At 40.9% G+C, this 21,054-nt stretch overlaps 2 protein-coding genes across 6 annotated transcripts in view; one reads left to right on the forward strand and one right to left on the reverse strand.

The window, feature by feature from the left end:
• Positions 1–21,054, reverse strand: part of bin1a (bridging integrator 1a) — a 29,263-nt gene that overhangs the window by 5,470 nt on the left and 2,739 nt on the right. The window contains exons 1-15 of one of the 5 annotated variants that reach the window (XM_087179945.1): positions 9,607–9,947; positions 8,611–8,691; positions 8,258–8,312; positions 8,003–8,097; positions 7,552–7,647; positions 7,081–7,191; positions 6,848–6,940; positions 6,389–6,474; positions 6,149–6,224; positions 5,562–5,617; positions 4,467–4,511; positions 3,542–3,617; positions 3,163–3,285; positions 2,866–2,949; positions 1,134–1,154 (exon numbers count right to left, since the gene is read on the reverse strand). In XM_087179945.1, the coding sequence (XP_087036071.1) occupies positions 1,134–1,154; positions 2,866–2,949; positions 3,163–3,285; positions 3,542–3,617; positions 4,467–4,511; positions 5,562–5,617; positions 6,149–6,224; positions 6,389–6,474; positions 6,848–6,940; positions 7,081–7,191; positions 7,552–7,647; positions 8,003–8,097; positions 8,258–8,312; positions 8,611–8,691; positions 9,607–9,693 (1,185 nt within the window). In that variant the 5' untranslated portion in view covers positions 9,694–9,947. Of the gene's footprint in view, positions 1–1,133; positions 1,155–2,865; positions 2,950–3,162; positions 3,286–3,541; positions 3,618–4,466; positions 4,512–5,561; positions 5,618–6,148; positions 6,225–6,388; positions 6,475–6,847; positions 6,941–7,080; positions 7,192–7,551; positions 7,648–8,002; positions 8,098–8,257; positions 8,313–8,610; positions 8,692–9,606; positions 9,948–21,054 lie in introns of those variants that run through there. The other 4 variants (XM_023428613.2, XM_023428615.2, XM_087179944.1 and 1 more) reach the window with 4 other exon arrangements.
• Positions 11,867–21,054, forward strand: part of tmem198aa (transmembrane protein 198aa) — a 35,450-nt gene continuing 26,262 nt past the window's right edge. Inside the window, exon 1 of the mRNA XM_023428628.2 lies at positions 11,867–12,360. The gene's annotated coding sequence lies outside the window, so the exon portion shown is untranslated. The remainder of the gene's footprint in view (positions 12,361–21,054) is intronic.

The following is a 21,054-nucleotide window of genomic DNA, read 5'->3' on the forward strand; positions in this document are numbered from 1 at the left end:
GGCAAGAAAGAAAAAATATTCCCATCAGAAGATAGATGTCGGATCTTCTGTGTGTAGTTAGCAAGCATGGTTTATTTTCCCACGGCTATGTTCAGATGGAGAAAGAGGAAGGAAGCCTTGTAAGAGTAGAAGTGTCGCTCCTTTCTGAGCTAGCTTTGCCTCAAGCTCTAACACAGCAGAACTGTACCACTGTTGTGACACATCCCTCTTACAGCAGGTACGGGATGAAAACAAAGGTTATTTAATGATCGGGATGCCAAGCTGCAAGCAAGGCTTTGTGAAGTTGCCCACTAACTCTTCGGCCTCATTTCTAGAAAACAACCCACTGCAAACATGAGCAACTTCACTCAACTTTCAGAACACAACTGTTCCCTGTGTGTCACATGCAGCACATCCTGTAACACGTGAACACACAGGGATACAAGGAGAAACAAAGAAATGAGGTCAATTCAGTTTCAAATCATTCTACACAGAAGAGATGTTTCATTTACATTCATGGTTAATTTTGTGTACAAGAGTGTGTACATTTGCAGCCATATACAGTATGTTGTATATCACTGCACGTCCTGCTTATATAGGGGGAGGGAAGGGGGAGAGAATAAAACCGCTTGAGAAAGTGCATATAGGACAAAATTTATATTGATTAAATATATAACAGTGTAAAATGTCCATTTGGAACTGAATTGACTTAATTCCCAAGTTCTATTTGTGCTGTACAACAATCTCTTCAGTGTTTAAGTGTTATCACATCAAGCACTGCAGACACAAGAACAACGCACAAACAGATTTGGGACAGACAAATGAAAGAGGTCCATTAATGGAAAAGACTGTTGATATGCAGAAATGACCATTATATAAGTCCCTGCCCAGCATGTCCTGCATTTGTAGTGCAGGACTGTCAAGCATCCTCCAGCGGTGTAGCAGCAAGCATGATGGGAGTATATCTCATCATGAGAGAGCTTGTATAACGGTGACATACATAGAGTAGAGTCAATGCAAACAATGACAAATGAAGTGATGGTTGCTATGAACACAAATAAGAATATGTTGATAAAGATGATGATTATAATGGTAATTATATATTTTTATCATTACTTTTAAAAATTCTCTTAGGATGAGGATGATAAGCTTACCCACGAGTCCCAGTTTGCAGGCTGCGGAAAACCAGAGGAAGCAACAGGATGAGAAGACAAAACAAAACTCTTTATAAAGTTCTTGGTTATGCCCGTTGCATTCAGTAAGACATTTCCAGTGCACAAGTCCCATGCACTTACCCTATAAGCCCATTGCAAGAGATCTTTAGCAGAACAAGAGTACAGGCACTACTCGGTAAAGAACGAAGTGCAAGTGATGTAAATCGGAGTAGATTCTGTTATATGTTTATTGTACAAAAGCTAATTTTATTCAAAATGAATATCACACCCCCCATCCTGGTAAAATAATTTCACTGGTATCAGAGGACCATCTTCTAACACCAGGGGTGTAGTGCAAAGGAAACAAAATCTCACATATCTCTCTCATATGCCTTCTGAGATTATTATCTCGTGCTCAGAGCAATAAGCTTAAGGAACAGTAATTTACAGTGTTTATTTTGCCCTAGGTTTTGCCTCAAAGACTATATTCACATTATATACTGCTATCTTATTAAACTGCCATTGTCATGATATAACAACTTTCATAATGTGTTATTTTTTCTATTGATATAAATATGTACAATTGTTCTATGTAGGGATTTGACGGTTAATGTTGCTATATGCTAAAAAATATTAAGTGTTTTAAAAAAAATTGTCCTCCTAAAATAAACAGGAATTTCTACTTTATGAATAATAATTTATTCTTGTCTTATCATCAATTATAATTATCTAATGTGTCTTATGTGTGTATTATGGTGTAATTCTGAAACTCTTATAGCTACAGGCTTATACTTCACCATGGAGATTTGGAATTACAATGAGTGCTGATTATTTTAGATTTAAATCTAAAATAATGTAATATAGGTCCACGATTCATAGAATGAAAACTCACACACACAAAATATCTAAACAATGTCATCTCATCCCTACACTGTCATGACAGGACCAGTTTAACTGGCTCCAGTACCTACCAGCTATGTCAAGGTATACAGTAGGCTACATGCCATTCAACAGTCAGGTACTGGAATGTTACACTGAGGCTTAGTAGCAGACCTGGATAAAAGAGCAGCTGTAATCATTTTTTAAAAAGGTGACATAACATAAGGTGTGCTTAATTTATCTCAACTTCCACGTAATTTGAGCAGCTTTTAGTCTGCTCTGCTGTACGCTAAGATACAGTAAGCACGACTCAAGTCCATTCCAGTATTTCACATTTACATTCTGCTGTACTTTTGTCCAGGTCTGAAGAGAGAGAGAGAGAGAGAAGTCAGAGCAGAGCAGGGCTGTCGGCCTACAGTTCATGCCATGAGTGATCTGTGGATTGTGCTAAAGCAGGAAGAAGTGGACACTAGCAGCAGGTTTCTACAGATCATCATGCCATCATCCACCTTTTGTTTGGAACATCGGAGAGAAGCAGAGCAGGTAACACCTCACACTATGCCAAACTTACCAAGTGACTTCATTTTTTATCCCGACTTATCAAGCTTATTTCAATATATTCAAAGTCAAACAACTGCACTGGCAACTGGCACTGCTGTTGGCTAAAAGAAAACCCAACTTGATACTTTAACATCTGTTCAGCCAGTTTAACTGGAACAGGTCATATTGCAGTGCAAGACTCCTTCATTTGCACTTCAGTATCATGAAATGAACATAAAATCTCTTGTGAAGCTTGGCATTTCTTGCAGTGGAGTGTCTCTATGACTATATTTTCATGCCATGACTCATCCACCTGAGTGACCGTGGGGGCTTTGGTGGTTGCACTGAAAGAGTCCAGGTCCATGTCCAACAGGCTGCTCACTGCAGGACTGTCAAACTGATAACAACAGGAATAGGAGGGCTCATTGGCTAACTGAGCGCAACAGAGGAGGCAAGGAAGTGGATAGGATAGAATAGAATAGAATAGAATAGAATAGTATAGGAGGAGGGGCAGGCCAGAAGAAAGAGTATTTAATGGTTCTGACCTGCACAGGAAAAGGGAAAGTTAAAGGGCTATTCCACAGTTCGTCGACAGCAGCTGCTTACTAACCTCTGTAGGGGAAGTCACACTGATATCAGGAGTAGCTGCAGCATCAAACAGGTTGATGATGTTCTCTGTCTTCATCTCCTTTGATGGGGTCACCTTGGGTGGAGGAGGCACTGCTGGCTTTAGCTAAGTGGGGGAAAACAATGTGGTAATGAAGTTGTGCCAGAAGCCACATGAATATGACTTTAATTTAATTTTGTATTCAGTTTTTGAACTTTTTTTTTTTTTTTACAAAGCATTAATATGGGCCTCAACAAAGCTGTTAGCTGTTAATAAATCCAAGTAACTAATTAGAATGAAAATAGATACAAAGACTGAAAAAAAAAATAACTGTAGAATTCAAACTCAGATCACAAAATAAACATATTCTCAGTGTGTTTACCTTGGATGGAGATTTGGGGATTGGGGGTGGTCCTCCTGGCCTGAGAGTGTGGTTAGATGGTTCTTTAGATGGTCCACTGAGTGAATGAGAGAGGGAAAGAGGGAGAGATGGAGGGCAAAAAGAGAATACAGATTACAGAGAGTCACGAGGATGGAAAATGATATGAGAGAAGAGGGCAGCAAAGGTTAAAGAGAGCAGCTAAGAGCTAAAACACCACTAGAGAGAAGTTACAAGGCATGCTCTACAGGAGTTCAAGTGGAAGTTGTCTTCACAAGAGCTGTCATGCAAAAAAAGTGAGCCTCCCTTCCCTCCATCCCTCCCATCCCATGCAAGCAGGCTTAGTGTGTGCCTCCTGTAAATCCTCACAAGCGAGCAGTAATAAGAGGCATTCGGTGTCATTCAGAAGATGTTCTAAAGCTGACAAAAGCAGCCCCAGATCTGCAGATATTTAAAGAGCTTGGAGCATACCTGCAACTTCCTGCTGGATGAGGCAATTTTCTACATTGGTGGCTTTGAAAACGACATTACCAAGACTATTACCAACCAGGCACATCGGACGAATACTCCGGGGTCCCGGACCCACAGCCCCAGGAGTGCGATTTAATTTCAACAGGTCTCAGTTATGGGGAGATGAGATGCTGTGAACCCTGAGATTTTGGGCTGTCTTATTATGTGACAGCGTTGCCTGGCGCAGCATTAAAGACACAGGTTTGCTCATCTTTTGTACATCTGCAGCTCTGAGCACACGACTCTCCGATCAGACAGTGTGTCTGTCTAATTCACTTGCACAAAACCAAGCACTAATTCTCCCTGAAATCTCCCACGCCCGCAGACTGACTGACATATGGACAGCTTGACAGACATGTCGGCTGGACAGACAGACAAGATATGTGTCACCATGGTTACCACAGTTGCTGCCGGTTACCTCCTATTTGCTCCTGACGATGAGGCGCCGTGGTTACCTGTCTTTCTGCAAGGGGGTGGGGGGTGGGGTGGGGGTGGCTCCAGGTTAATGCATGTCATTACGTTTGTGTATTCCTGTAGCTTAAAATGTTTGTGATGTGCAGTGTTTCAATCCATGGGTTTCATATTTTCCAGACAGAAGCAGGAACGGAGGGATCAACATTCAACTTTAATCAATAAAATAATTAGTTTTAGGGATCATCTTTTTAACACAATTTTCTACCATTTCTCCTCAGCTAATACTTCAAATGCCACTGCAATTTATTTTGTAGTAAGTATAAAACTGAAAATTTGTGTACTGCACCAAAAAGGTATTTTGGGACTTTTCTGCGTGCTGTCTAAAAAAGAATAAGTGGACAACTCAAATGTCATGCTGGCAGTAAAAGATGACGGGCCTTAAGACTTAAAATAAAAAATAATTTTAAAAAGTTTGACCCTTCAGCTACAGTAAACACACTAACAGGGAAAATAAATGAGTTCATTGAAAATAGCCTCACCACCTAATTTAGTGCTATTCTAACTTCTGATGCAGACCATTAAATTCATCAAGCACGATGAGTTATGTCTCTCAAGAGGTTCAAATATTTGCAAACATGTCTGAAAAGATTTATTTTCGCCCGAGTAGAAGGAGCCACAGACATACAGCATAGTAAGTATTTTCTTCACTTGCTGAGACGACCAACCGCAGTGATTGACTGATGAGGCTCAGTGCTCTAAACTGGTTCCCAGGGTTTCACACAACCAGCTGTTCTCTACAAGACTACGGTACATTTTACTTTAGAATTGCAAAAAATCTGAGGTTACTGGATTTTTACCTGAGTGTAATTTCAACAAAACATAATATCCCAGTACGTTTGAGTCTGAATAGCATTACTGTTGAGAAAAAGATTTATTGGTGTTTATTGTTGTCACTTGTAACTTTCAATAGACGCTTGAAAAGATTTCTTGTCATTCAATTCCATGAATCTCTCATGAGCTACACAATATATTACAGGGCATTCAGCAGTAGAAAGTCTTGCTATGAGAAAATTTAAATAATATATCTTTGTTCACTAACCTGGTTGCGTCTGATCCCTCCAAAGTCTCCAAGACGTCGTGCAAATCCTGATCCAACTGCAAGGAGGAGAAAGAGAGCAGTGTAAACTATTACACTGTACATTTCACACAAAATACTGATTTTAGAAAAAACAACACACTTTAACTCATTAAATCCAATAATCTCACACTGTTACAGCACTGTCTATGACATAATCATTAACATAACCATATTATCCATGCGCTGCGAAGTTTTACTTGTTTTCATCATCATGTCCAAATTCAGAGAGACAATATTTACAACTCTCAAGCTAAGGAAGTATTACAGGGGATAATCTCACTGCAGTCAGTTAAAACCCCATGTCCTAGTTTTGCTTTACTGGGCCAGAAATAAGAAATGAACTATAGCAGACTTTGCATATGGTTGTGAAAATCTGTGCTGATGTGCAGCAAGAAGTTTTCAATTTTAGATGAAATCTCAGCCCCTGTTAATGTAGTCACTGGCACAGTCTGGCACTGTCAACACTGTAAGCTGTTATCTGATATTCTGTGTCAGTTTGTTTTGTCTGGTCTTTATCTAAACGCAGCAGCTCCAAAGAAGCGTCTCACCCGGCTCATTTCCTTGTGAAACTTCTCCTCGAAACCAGCCAAACTCTGGAAGGTGCTGACATAAAACCCAACGCGACTAGAGATAGAGGGAGAGACAGTATTGACTGCATTACTGGCTCGGCTTAGTTCAATATCCTGTGAAGGTAAATGTGGCACAGATGCAAGTGGAATGTAATTATAGCATCTATCCATCAACAGGAAAATCAATTCCCACATGCACTCGCACATGCACATACACACCTGTTCCAGAGTGAAGGCAACTCCTCTTGCAAGTCAATATTAATCTCCTCAAACACCTTCTGGGCTCTCTCCAACTCCTCCTCAGCCTGAAACACACACACACACACACACACACACACGCACAAACACACACGCACACAATGCATCAGGCAATGTTCGTGAGAGTGCGTTTGATGTGCAATGGACTTTGACGTGCAATATATGTGCACGTGACATCTCTTGCTACTTATGATTATGCTTCCTCATGTGTTGTTGTCATATTCATTTCGCCTTCACTATATATTCAACAGTAGTATGTGACAGGGAACCTGAGAAAGAGAGCAATGACGCAGAAAAAGATTTCCCCAAAACTGAGAGCCTCCTTATCCCAAGCCATGTGTCTTTGACTACCAGGACGTTCCTTATCACAGCTTCGTAGTCGGCAGACCTCGCAGGAAGTACAGTAAGAGTATTGTGTACCTGGCTCCTGGACAGACTGCTCTGGGCAACGTTGTGTGCAGACAGGATACCCTGAGCCCAGCCTGGAGTGGCCCTCTCCAGCAAAGAGGAAGGCTGGAACAGAGAGGACAGGTTCAAATGGAAAATACTCTTACAGCTTTTCATACACCCAATAAAATATAATTGTATGATTACACACATCATTAGCAGTGCTACTACAGTTTAGGTATCAGATTATTGTGTATTTGATTTACCTTGGTAATTTTAATCCCCCCGTCCTTTTTCTTTGTCTTGTGTGTAGTAGCGTAGTTGTGCCTGGCACTGTCGTAATCGACCAATTTCCTGTCCCTCTTCGCTATACGAGCCTGAACGGAAAAGAAGACAAGAGGAGAATGAGTGCTGGTGTTATTTAATGTCTCTGTCTGCAGTGAGATGCCCGGTTTTCATGCTTCATAAATAAGCTTCTCTTTGTTAGCGACCAGATAACAAAGCATACACGTGTTTGAACTATTAGCTGCATTCATTCAACCATTGATTCAATGTTTGTTTTTTTTTTCTTAACAGCCATTTTTGTGTTCTATATTTCGAATTCAACACAGCTGAAATCCAAATAGTGTATGATTATTAAAGCTATAGTAAGAAAGTCTTGCTGCCACTGCATAAATGCTTGATGCTAATCATTTTCAGCTAAGGTTACTACATGTCCTTATAACCACACATCTTACCTTGATATCGGGGAACTGGCCCAGGTAAGTATCCATGGAGATGAGAGCATGATCGACCAACTTCTGGTGGTAATCGGTCCAAAGCACATCACAGTCCTGCAGCATAGATGAACATAATAGCACAATAAAAAAATTCTTGGTGTTAACTCCAGTTGCTCAGTTGCTATGTCTTGGCTAGTGGTCTTGTATTTCAATTAAGAATAAACTGAAATCCTTTTAAGTGATTGAAGTATATTCTTGCAGCTAGAGTTTTGTCTCACAAGAACCATTAATCCAAAAGTAATTTCAAGGGCAAACATAATGAAGGAGAATTCTCACACACACACACACACACAAAAAAAAAATTAACTAATATACAATAAAGTGGCTATATGGAACCAGCTCGTCCTCACACTCTCACACATGCAGTCATTCGCTGTCTTTTTAACACATTTATCAAAGTGTCTCTTACCTCCACAATGGAATCCACTTCGTTCTTGCCGTACCACTCTGGCTCATACATGTCGGCCAGACATGACTGCAGGTTATTAGAGGACTCATGCATGGCTGAAGACAAACACACATGCTGTACATTAATGGGCATTTATATTTGCAGGTTGAAGTACGTATTTGGGCATCTATGATGGTGCCTACATGTGTGGTTTTGAATGCATATGTCCATTCATCAGTGTAACATGGAATGGGCTTGTGTGTGTGTGTGTGTCACCTTTCACTGCCTCCAGGTACGCTCTAAGGTCCCTCTGCAGTTTGCTGCCTTCAGCCTGTGAGTGAAACATACAACATGAGGCTTGGAACACAAAGAGAGTACAGAGGAGACACGTACAGAGATGTTCCAAGGCTGTTTAGCCAGTTTCAGTTTTAGCAAATTCAAACCTGTTTGAGCTAATGCAAGTCGGTATATGTGGAGAGTACATATATGACTAGACTGTCTGGCAAGCTAGATCTCCCATTAGACCGGTCTGTTATGTAATAGTTTATACAGTAAAAGGTGATTTGTGGGAAAAAAAAAAATTGAAACACAGCTCTGCCATTCAACATGTGTCACTGAACTGCACTCACATATTGTTTGGTGAAGTTGATGACTCCTTCCTCAAAGGCAACATCTTTGGTCTCATCAGCTTTGCCAAGCTTTTGGAGAACCTGTCCATCCAAACAAATAATAACATTAGTTGACAATACCAAGAGTAGCTGTGGCAACTGATTCTGCTCAGTTCTCAGTGTCTGCCATAAAAAACAAGAGGTCGGTTTTTGATGCTCCTTAAAATACAATATACAATGTGAAGATTCACCCGTTTGTCCTGACCTCTTACTCTCATTTGCATGAATGCGAAAATGAATTGCTTGTAAAAGCAATGACACACACACAGACACAGACAGACAGACAGACACACACACACACACACAGACGCAGTACATAGATAATGCCAGTATTAAGCCAAATCTACAGTATATTTCATACATTCTTACATTACTGTCACATTCACACATATGATGTGCAATGGCTTTGCTGGGGGACCATCTGTTTTATCTGCCTGCCTCTCTTCGGCCCAACAGTTCATGATGCATTTTGATAGACAAGTAGCGCCCCCTGTCATTTATTCTGCGCACAACTCGCAGGTGCATTAACGCAAAGACTAGGCCCCTTATTTACCACTTACACATATTGCAGCATGGGTGTTAAATATTATCATGGCGCCAGGAGCAGGCAAGAGCGTGGGCAGCAGTGACCATCTGTGTGACAACCTTGCGAAAAGAGACAGGTATTGACTTGAATGCCAGAACCAAATCAGTCATCAGGCTGAATTATGAGTAGGCCTACAGCACATCTGACTGCATTACGAACGTGTCCGCTGCATGACATTGGCTAACAGAGGGGTTTATTTGAAGTGGCAATCCCCGTCCCCCAACACATCATCCCTGCTCTTAATATTATGATGTCGTGATGCGACACTGCGCCTCGGTGCTGGGGGATGCGGCACTGCTGCTTCGCAGCTTGTAGGCCTGAAACATCATTTCCCATATGTTAACGCGGAGCAGGAGCAGCTCTTTGCTTACCTTCTCTTGGGCTCTGGTTAGTTTTTTCTGGACGTTGCTGGCCACTTTCCCTGCAGTCAGCCCCTTCCCCAAATTCAACTCAGCCATCTTGTAGCGTAGATCAGTCTTTGGATGCGGGAAGGAAGGAACTAAAAATAATAACGATCGGAGGGACCGCTACGGCGACCGTAGGAGCAAATTCATCAATGTCCAGTGGAGAAATAACGTCGATAAATGTAATAATGAGATGTTATGATGTATCTACAGAATTAGGCCTACGTGTTTGCAGAAAGCTAAGCTGTATTCTCTGATATTGAGCCGCTGTGTGCGCGTCCGTGACAGAGGAGGAGGATGCTGCGAGAGATGCTCTTAAAGGCACAGCTGCTGCCGCGCACGATGGAGACTAGAACTGGTAAAGCTAAAACATGATCATAATCCAGTGTTTCTGAAGAACATGATGCTCTTTACAATGCTCTTTGGTATTTTTTGTAATCTCTTTTTTTAATTCTTTGTTTAGCTACAATTTGGCTCTAGAGCCCAGGATCATGAAGTTAGGTCTTAAAGATAAATGTCTTAAATTCGGAAGAAATAAAAGATCCTGAGGAACATCCATAGCTGACCAAAAAAGATTTAAAAAAAAAGAAAAAAAAGAAAAACTCAAACAATGAGCCACAAACAAACAGCTGGGGATAGCGACCCCCCAAGCATGCAAGTGCATTAATGCTTCAACCACATGTGTTTCGGTGATATAGGCTAATATGGTTACGTAACACGTGAAGTGTAATGCAAGATAAAGAACAGCAGTGAACAGCAGCTCAACAGTCAAGTGACTGAAGGAATTAACAGTTGGAGTTTACTGCAGTAACAATACAGTAATGAAATGGCGTAATGTTATCTGCAGCGTAGGTCGGGTTGAATAGATAGAACGAAATATCATTCAGTATGACCAGACTTAAAACAACTGTTTTGAAGCAACCCTTCTTCAAAACGTTCAACATGAGGCTGTAAATGATGACAGAGAAGCAGGGGTGCAGGGCTGTAAAAAAGTCCCAAACTAGCACGCTCAGCGTAGATGGCAACTTGTACTAGCACAAGCACCAGCTCTGGCTCTGATAACCTGATGTGTCCTTTCCCTGAGGATACACACTCAACCACATTTACCACCATCCAGAACAGGATTTGTGTGTTCAGGTTCCACTCTGCTCCACGAGGAGCTACTTTGTACTCCGGGAGATGGCGCTATTGGCTCATATCATATCCACATAAATACAGAATCTATACAGGGCTTCGAGTCCTCTACTTTTTAAAATCTGGCTGTCTTTGCTCAAGGGCTTCAACAGCCTGGTGAAGGATTAAGGCTCTGCAGAAGTGAACAGAGGACAGACTGCTAACATCTCAGTGACCCGCTCATGGCTACAAGTTGGCTACATTTGTAAAATGTTTAACATCCCTTATAGTATACTTAGATCATAATTTGTTATCCTATTTTATGATCAGCAAATCAAACTGCATGATGAAGTACAGCCCTTTGTTGTCTCAGGTGGTTGGTGCTGGCTTGGAGCTCTCCAGGGTCCTGAACTCACACTCTGCTGGTGCGGAGGGGACTGGCAGGCAGCAGAACAAAAGGCTCTCCAAGCGGTACTTATGGTTTGTTTTGTTTGGTGTTGTTTTTTCCCCCTACTATTACTCTGGATGTAATTATATCTCTGTTGCATAATCTAGCACGAGAGCATGCTTTGGAGAAATCCTCCTTGCATGTAAGAGGAAAAATGGTTTAGCGTTGAGGAGGTTGGGTTTCACAGGGAGTGATGATCCAGTTCTCACAGTCCAGAAAAACAAACAAGAAACTCGTTCCGATATACAAAATGTCAAATAAGACATGTTGTTATGTCATAACATTAATTACTTGAAAAAAAAGTGTTTTCTATTTTTTCTGATGACACTAAAGCCGTCTGTTTTCTTTATAAATACACCTCCTTTGCATCCTTCCTGTCCCTCCTCTGTTTTCTTTTTTAGCCTGTGTCTTTCTCTCTCCTCCACTTTCTCCCTCCCCTCCTCCCTTTCCCTCTCATTCCCTTTCCCTCCTGTCTCCCCGTCTCTTTATCCCCGACAATAACAACATTTGGCCACGAGTCACCAAGCCCATTCGTTCCCATATAATCATATGAATAGCTCCTCTCGTCTCCCCTCCACTACCACCCCACCCCGACCCCTACACTCCCCCCTCCTGTGCTGCGGGAATGGTTTAACCCGTTGAGAGTGAGAGAGAGAGAGAAAGAGAGAGAGAGAGATTAAGAGAGAGACAGGGAGCACAAAGGAAGCGCATATAGTGGTCGTTTAGGAGGGATATAATTGGGCGCATGATGTAAACATGGAATAAAAACCGCAAGGCTGCATCTCCATTTCCCGTCGCTCTGGTCCATTATCGGCGTTCAATATTACATGAGGTGCTGGCTAACAACAGCTCGTCTGTCTGGACAACGGGAGGCGGGCAAGCAAGTGAGAAATAAGCCAAGAGCGGAGGAGAGGAAAGAGGAGTTGGGCATTGTTTCATCTTCGCTTCAAAGGTTTCTGGAGTTGCTCTCTGGCTTTGGACCGAATCCGGTTCACTGAGACACGATGCTGGGTTTTTCAAGCTGACCGAGCCGACAAGTGGAGATTTTCTTGTCTTCTTTCCATCCGCTTTGATTTATTTTGTTGTTGTTGTTTCTTTTCTTTTTTTTTTGACTGGACTGTGAAGACCGGAAACACACGCTGATATGTTGCATTTCTGAGGTGAGTGAGTTTTCTTTGTTCACCTCAAATTACAGCGCACAGATTTTTATTGAACTGAGCTTGACGCGTGCCAACAAATACAAGTGTCACGTTCTGTCCAGTAATCTCCATCCAACAACAAGAACGAAGAAGCATCCACATTTCCTAATGTTAAAATGGTTCCCCAAAGCCAATTACACTGCCCACAGCCCTACGCCCGTCACTGTAATTGCCTTCGAAAATTAGACACATGGAGGACTACCCCAGCGCTGCTATTGTTTCCCCTCTATTGTTTTCAAACCGGAACATTTGGTGCTCTTAGACAAGACACGAGCTCTTGGAGACCCCTCATCGGTCGCATATCAGTGACAGCCAGATGAATCCTTCATGATGTGTGGGAATTAATTATTGAATGGACTAAACTCTGAATTTGATACCCGTGTACATAATTGGCTTGGACAGCGTGTAAACACTAAGAGCCAAATTGATTGAACGTCACGTGCATCCATATCCCATCCACATCTATCTACTATCTATCTATCTATCTGACAGAGAAAGAGAAAGCAATTCTTTCTCTCACTGGATTTCTCTCCCTCCACCTCCGCTCTTCTTCTGGGAACAGTAATAGCACATTAAACATCTTCATAATTAGTAGTTTGCCAGAGCAAAGAAGAAGTAATTATAGACAGCAAGCCTGCTGAGCTAAGTGTGCAGGCATTTTCCTTTTATTTCCTTTGTTAAGCATGCAAATGTTGTCTTGGTACCACATACTAGTTCTTTTCTGAGAACAGGCAAAGCTTGAACTTGTGTGTTCTCTTTCCCACTTCTACGGTTTAAGATATCATTATTCAGAAGTGGATCAAAACAAAACCGTTAGACATAAAAGCTGTAGTTAGCTGCTGCCACTTCTCCATTTTCTCCATTCTAATAATGTGTTTGTGTGTTTGGTTCTGTGAGACCAGTGTGCACAGATGTCCATGTCGTTCAAATGAAGAGCAACATAAACCATCCACCCAGAAAAGATTGTAGACATTCACATACTGTGCAAGCCTTCTACTACAGGGAAAAGGAAGTAATATAACACTGACATATAACAGCATAAAATGAAGAGTATGATTATACAGTTATGAGCTCCGAATCGTCTTTAAAATGACAGATTACAACATTTTGGCCTTCTGTAAGCATGAAAAATGACCAGGTGCAGTCTATTAGAGGAAGTAAAATTACATCCCTAACCGGAGATCTCTTGAGATATAATGACAGATTTGAAGGTTGCACTGTATTTGAATAGCGGATGCTGGGGAAAGGATGCCATGGGAAGAAGCATGAATAAGACGGAGTGTGTACGAGTGTGAAGAAACCATTGTGCTGCTAGTTACTGAGTGCTGTTGTTCAGCTGATGCATTGGAGGGTGCTCTGGTGTCAACCCACAGGGGTTTCTTACTTGGTAGTGTTATTAAATCTTTTAATAAGACTTGCCGCCAGTCTGTGAATCATTTCCTGAGCTGAGCTGTGAATCTGTGGCCTTAACGCAGACGATACAGATAATGTTTAAGGAAATTAATAGTTCAATAACGCTACAACGGAAATGTTAAGTAAATAGCAGATCTCTCAGTTGTGTTTTCACCCAGCTAAAAGCATGCATGCTTGTTGTTTCACGACAATACACAGTTTTTACCTGACAGTGCACAGCGACAGGAGTTATTGAGCAAAATGAAAGTGTTTCACATTTACTTTCATCTCCAATAATGTCCAAAAGATAGATAAGATGGATGAGGAGATGGATGAGGGACAGTCAGAGGGACAGAGAGGTGATAGAAATGTGTAACGTGCAATGGGACTCAATCCCATGGCTTTTGAAAAGTCCATTAAAAACTCAAAAGAGACCCCCAAATGGTGTTTTGCCTGGCATTGCCTTTGTCTAGCTAGAGATCAAAAATTCTGTCTCCTCGTGGCATTTTCATTCTCTGTGAAGCTGGCAGAGGTGAGAAAAAGCGCTTCCTCGGATTTTGCACAGGCCTAGAGGAATATCTTTGTTTTTAGACTTTGTCTCTTCAGAAATATCATCCCAATGCCTTTGAATACTTGAAAGAAAACAGCCCAGTCAAGACAAACAAACATAAATATTGGAGAGTATGGATAGGGCAGCTTTCAACTACACAAATATTGTTTCAAATTGTAATATTGGCCTTATCATCCAATATTTTACAATATAAAATGCTTTAATAGATCTCAGTATTGAGGGAAGGAATGGGTACCATAGAGAATATCATTCACACAGACGATACAATTCATGGATTGCCTGTGTTGCAATGCTCACACTGCGCAATGCTTTGATGATGAGTTATATAAGTGCAGTGAACATAAGCCAAAAAGACTCAGTCTCAAGACGGAGTACAAAACGTCTACAGTGGCTTCTCTGTCTGACAGAACTCGTCTGCAACAGGCCTCAGTGTTTTTGTTATATATTTAAGAGACAGATGGATGATGGGTTAAAGAGGGCAGACAAGGAGTCAGTGAGGGAGGACAGTGAGTGGAAATGGAAGTTATTAGAGAAATAAATATGGAGAGTGTAGCGAAAAGGGAGAAGTTAGGAGGAAGAGAAGGTTTGCGTTATGACTAATGAAAAGTGGGGACTGAGATGAATACAAAAAAATCCCAAGAGAACACCACTTCCATAAAATTAGGAGAATGGACTTCAAGCAGGATGATTAGAGTGGAGAAAGAGATGGGGAACAAAGAAAGAGGAGAGGAGTCAAAAGAGGGAGGAGGGTGAGAGGAACGATGAGTGTAAGGGAAGAGGAAAGGGAAAGGGTAAAGTCGATCCTAATCCAATTAATACACACCAGTGCTGTCCTTCCCACTGGCATGTTCACATGCGCGCGTGACATATACACACACACACGCACACACACACACACACACACACACACACACACACACACACACACACACACAGTTTCAATGTACTGGTCAGATATAGTGCTGTTTGTTATTCAGCTCAACAGTATGCTGCATGGACGTCCTCTTTAATGATTTGGCAACTCTATACACTAAACGTACAGACGTCAGTCCTCCATCAGCATAATGAGGACAGTGTCAGGTTGAGAGCCACTAGTTTCAGCCAGATCCGACTCACAGCATATAAGAGCCCTCTGGTGTTGTGGCGTTTTGCGTGTGTGTGTATGCTTGGCTGTCATGGTGGTTTTAGCTGAAAGGGTCTATCTATACAATCTTGGAAAACACGTCTGCTGTATCTATAAATAACATTTATGTCGTACATGCGAACAATATCTGAGAAATGTGTGTGTGGTAGGTGTGTGTGCACAGAGGCATTTGGTATATGTGTTGTTTATAAGGTATGTGTGAACTTTATGTGTTGACTGTGTTGTGCTGTCTCTCACAAGCAAAGACTGTTCTGTGGAATAGGGAATTCTGGTTCATCTTGAGTACAATTGTGGACAATATTTAACTTAAAATGTGGCAAAGGAATCAGTGAGGTCAATTCCTCATGCATAATGTATTGCAGTGCTGTATGTATGTGAATGTGTGTGCTAACATGGTAAATATCAACTAACACAGCAATCAGGAAGAGTAAATGGAGAGCAAAGCTACAATTGAATTCAGTAATTCAGGACGGGTCTACAGAGAGACAGAGCTGAGAGCAGCTAATAGAAAAAGTAAAACATTGAAGGCAAGGCTTTATACACAGTGTGTATACTGTGTGTGTTGGGGTGTGTGTGTGTGTGTGTGTGTTACTCAACTCTACAGTATGAACCACAGCCTCCAGTCGTGTGTTCTCATCATCACAGACAAAAAGGTACTGTGTGTTTGCCCCTGGTGGAAAAGGAACCAAGTGTATTTGCGGTTCGTGCACTTACATCATACATCACATACAGTAAAAGTTACTTTATACTTATACTCCATTACATTTCATAGAAACCATACAACCATACAAACCTATAATGAGCATATAAAGGAAAGTGGAGTTGTATACAGTTAATTAAACTACATGTCAGTGTATCAACCTTTTTTTAAAATTAGCTCCACCTGGACCACATACAGCATTAAAATGCTGTTTACATATTAAGGCATAATCGCAGTGGCCATTTCTAGTACTAGAGCACTTTTTGTACCATACATTTAGTGGCTAATACTTGGATTTTACATTTATTTATGTGTGTATTTGTACATTCTGGAGTTGCTGCATTTACTTATGGAAAAGATCTTAATACTTTGACTACTGGTAATCTCTAAGCATACCAGGCAGTCCCATCCTCAGAAGAAAAATGAAGAAGAAAAAATTCTGTATTATTTTTGTGGGAAAAAAACATAATGAAGGAGCATAAGAATAATTATGTAGGAAGTGGAGACATAATGGTTTTACAAAAGATGGAAAATTAGTCTCTGCTAATAGAAACAACATTGATCTCAGTTACCTGTGCAATGCCTGTGGTTTCATGCATTTGGAGTGTTTGTCTTAATGTGACATCGTTCACTTCTGAACAGCCACTATATCAGCTCATGGGGACATTTGAAAAGAGACAAATGGATCCATGTGGGACTGGAGACAAATTTAACACTGTGGCTTAAAGTAGGTCTAGTGTTCGGCAGGAGAGGAGGAGAGAGAAAGAGCAAAGTGGTTGAAAGCAGCAGCGAGACAAATGATGCTGGAAAGAGAGACGATGAAAGACAGAGAATGAGCCGTAATCTGATGAAAGCCTCTTTACTCCCCTGTCACCTCACCTTCAGGTCACAAGCAATGACCAAGGCTTAGAGGGGGATCAATGCTGAGGCCACCAGCATACGCACATACATGCACACACACATACACGCTCTTCAGATCACTTCATGTTACATGCTCTGAGGCGGCCCATGGTACACATGCAACACCTCAAGCTACGCCGGGGATCAGTGCATGGCAAAGCAGTCTTAACTCGCCCTTACTGAGTTGTGGTACTTAATAAGCAGACAAAAAGGATGGATTGATGCACAAAAAAGGAATGGGTAAGAGCACAAATGGCTAGAGTTAGGACATTACTTCGCTTTTGTTTTCGTATGTGTGTGTGGGTGGGTGCGTGAGGGGTCTGTAGGTCACTCAGACATCTCAATAGACTTGTAGCTCAATGGGAGAGAGCGAGAGTGTGAGGAGAAAGTTTCTCAGCTCCCATACAAATCACCCATCCTGCATTTAAACCCAATGACCCGGACAGCCAAACAGCCCAGGCCAAGGCTTTTTCACTGTGAGTGTCCTCTGGTCGAGTTTTATTTTACAGATACAAAAAAAAAAAAAAAAAAAAAAAAAAGGCGAATTAAATGCATGTGTGCATGAAGGAGGAGGCTGAGAACCAAAGGATTGAAAGGCATTTAAACAGTTTAAATTGTGACCAACCTTGTTTTTCTTAAAAGCTTCTACTTTTAGCACAGATAGCACAGATTGAGTGCAGGTTGGAGCTGAAATGGCCTTGAATTGCATGTTCACTTGCTAACTGGTTGTGGAAAATTGTGATATTAACATTTCTTCTTCCATCTATCTATCTACGTGCGTGGTTTATTTATCAAAGGAACTGTATTTTGTTAAGAATTTGCTGTTACATTGCCTTTAGCAATGTAAGTGTGTCTTCATTCCCTTAGGATTCATATTTCTATGCTTTTGAAACAATGGAATTTTTCTTTTTTTTTTTACAAATCAAGTACCACAAATGGATCAAGATGTGATCAAGCCATGAATAAAATTCAACAAGAAGAACTTATAGACAGACTTACAGGCAATTAAGACTTCTTGAACTTGTAAAGCAAAATTAAGATGAGGATGCGGAGTGATTGATGAGTGATTTGAGACTGTGTCAACATCTAATATCTGTACAAATGACCATTAACTTTTCAGTTACACTGTTGACCTGCAATACTTGTATTTGCTGCACAAGTAGTGCTTATTAAGTTGCTACAGAACGATCAGCTAAGCAGCCCAATTAATCAAATGTGCAACAATGGAGGCATTTCCAATAGAACAAGGCTATTTGTGCCTTTCTGGTTACTATGCCATCTGTGTGAGCAGGGAGCTATATTCAGCGTTACTGCAGTGTGGCCTGTTAAGAAATATACCTACAACAAATGATTATCTTCATTGTCAATGAATTTGTCAATGAATGAATTTGTCATTTAGTCCATAAAATGTCAGAAAATAATGTCTAATCACACGTCCTCAAAGCCCAAGCACTTGAAATTGCTGTTGACGAACAAACAATTAAAAACACCCAAATATACAAACGCAGTAAATCAAAAAGATACTCACTCAAACAAATACTCACATTTGAGAAGATGGAAGCACTGAGTGTTTGGAATTTTTCCTTCATAAACAACTTGAATGATTAACTTCCTCATTTTATCCCTTTTTAAAGTTGTTATAGACATACAGCAAACAACAACAATACTACAGAACTCTTCCAAGCTTTGTGTAAACAACACACGTTAACCACTGTAGGAAATAGTTGCATGTGATACAAATGCTGTATATTTACTGCATCGTTGTCATATAGTATCATGATATTAAGGAGCATCCATCTGTGTATAACAAAGGCAGCCAGTGCACTACTCTTTTAATAAAACGCCACACTTAAAGCTATAGTGTCTCATCTCTGCCAAGCTCATTATCAAAATAAAGAAGCATATACAACGGTAGTGTTGAGATGATTTTGTGTTGAAACTTTGTATGTGAAATGGTATGTGGAATAGCAATAATTGCACTGTTAACTAAAGGACCAGTGTGCAGGATTTAGTGACACTTGGGGTGAGGTGCAGAATGCAACTAACTCGATACCCTTCCCCTCACCCCTCCCTTCCCAAGCGTGTGAGAGGGCTACTGTAGAAACATGGCGGTGCAGCATGGCGGGCTCCATGATGGATGAGGATTCACTCTCTATGTAGATATGAAAATGTTATATTCCATTTCTGCGAATAGACCCCCCTACATCCTGTGCACTGGTATAGTTTGTATAATCTGCATTAGAAAAGATGCTAGATTGGAGTGTTTTGCTACATTTCTTTGTTACATTTGTGTCAAATACTAATTACATTCTCACTCTATCTCTCTCTCTCACGCGCACACACACACACACACACACACACACACACACACAGTAGTAGTCTCCCTGGTGACAGATGGGCTAGATGGAAACACAGTCATCCTGTTAGTAACCATGACATCAGCAACACTGTTACTCACTGTCACATGCACATGAATGCTCTCCCTCTCTCATTCTTTAAACTGGAAACAGAACAGAAGAGTAAAGGTCCTGACAGATAGTAACCATGACATGACCATCTCTGTCTCTCTGTTCAGAATCAAGTTCCTAAATCGTATTGGGATATGAGTCTGGCACAGAGGAATAGGCCTGTGAATGGTCAGACAGAAAGACAAGATAAAAAGCCAAACAGACAGCGAGTAAGTCTGATATGTATCTATGCAAACTCACAAAGGGGCAAGCTGGACAATACAAAGACAGTCTGTGACATGGAGAGTCGAATAATGGTTCCAGTCTATGGATTACACATCAGCTATACAGAAACACTGACTCTCTGCATCTGTCTCCTACTAATATATTTGATAAATAATTATTCTTGTTTAAGCAATGTTACATTCATTAGCAATGTTCTGTGCTGATGAATAAAGTAGTTCTAAGTTCCTGAAGCATCTGGACGCTTGGCAAAGGTTTACCCTCAACACTTGCATCCCAGTGTTCACATGCAGTTTCATCATTGTAATCTGTGTTTACATTATAGTTTTCATAGTGTGCACAATCTTATAATAATACCATTCTGCAGATGCATGAAATATAGTAAACTGTCCTCCACACAGACCGAGTCCACAGCCGTGCTATGAGGCCATAGGCACAGTAGCTAAATGCTAATGTTGGCATGGTAACATACTCCTAATTGTAACGCTAGCAAGTTTTTTACTAGGATATACAATGTTTACCATGTTTTTCATTTGGTGTTTTAGCTACCACTGAGTACCACTGAAGATGATAATAATATTATACTTGCACGTATTTGATAATTGTGCTAGATGAAAAGTTAGGTGATCAAAGTTACAGTTCATCACCATCACTCCTGTGCTGACATATTCCAGTCTCGACCAAAGCGATGGAATGTAATGGGAAATATATTTTACAGTTAGAAAGCAAATTTGCCTCAACCTCAAACATATCCGTGGCATTTTTGTACTTCAGTTCCGCGTCATTTATCGATTGACAGAGCAGCATGTCTGCAGTGAGTTAATATCAGCGGATGTATCAGCCTGCCAAATGGATTGGTCAAGCTCTATACTCTACCTGGTGATCCTCTCTGTAGTATCTTGTTAACTTCACCAGGGGAACAAGCGTGATATCTCACTAACAGCTTTAGTGGCATTAGCAAGGTTTACCTCTAAAACATTTCACCTTTGACTAGCCACACTAAATCTCCATCCTGCTTTAGCCTACTGAACTATAACCAACTGAACTCCCTCCCCTGTATTGTATCCTCACACAAATAGTCTGACGACTAACCACAGATAGTTGTGGTTTCATCCAAGTGTTAAGATTTCTTAAGATTTCCAAGATTTATGATTTTGGGGATGCATTGCTTCCACCACTGAATACTAATTAAAACATTCAATGGCATCATCTCTTTGCAGAAACAAGTTGTTCCCATAGCTCTGGACAATCCACAGTA

The sequence above is a fragment of the Seriola lalandi genome, unplaced genomic scaffold, assembly GCF_002814215.2.
Source record: "Seriola lalandi dorsalis isolate HSWRI2012SDOR001 ecotype SW California unplaced genomic scaffold, Sedor1 jcf7180002054881, whole genome shotgun sequence".
Lineage (NCBI taxonomy): Eukaryota > Metazoa > Chordata > Actinopteri > Carangiformes > Carangidae > Seriola > Seriola lalandi.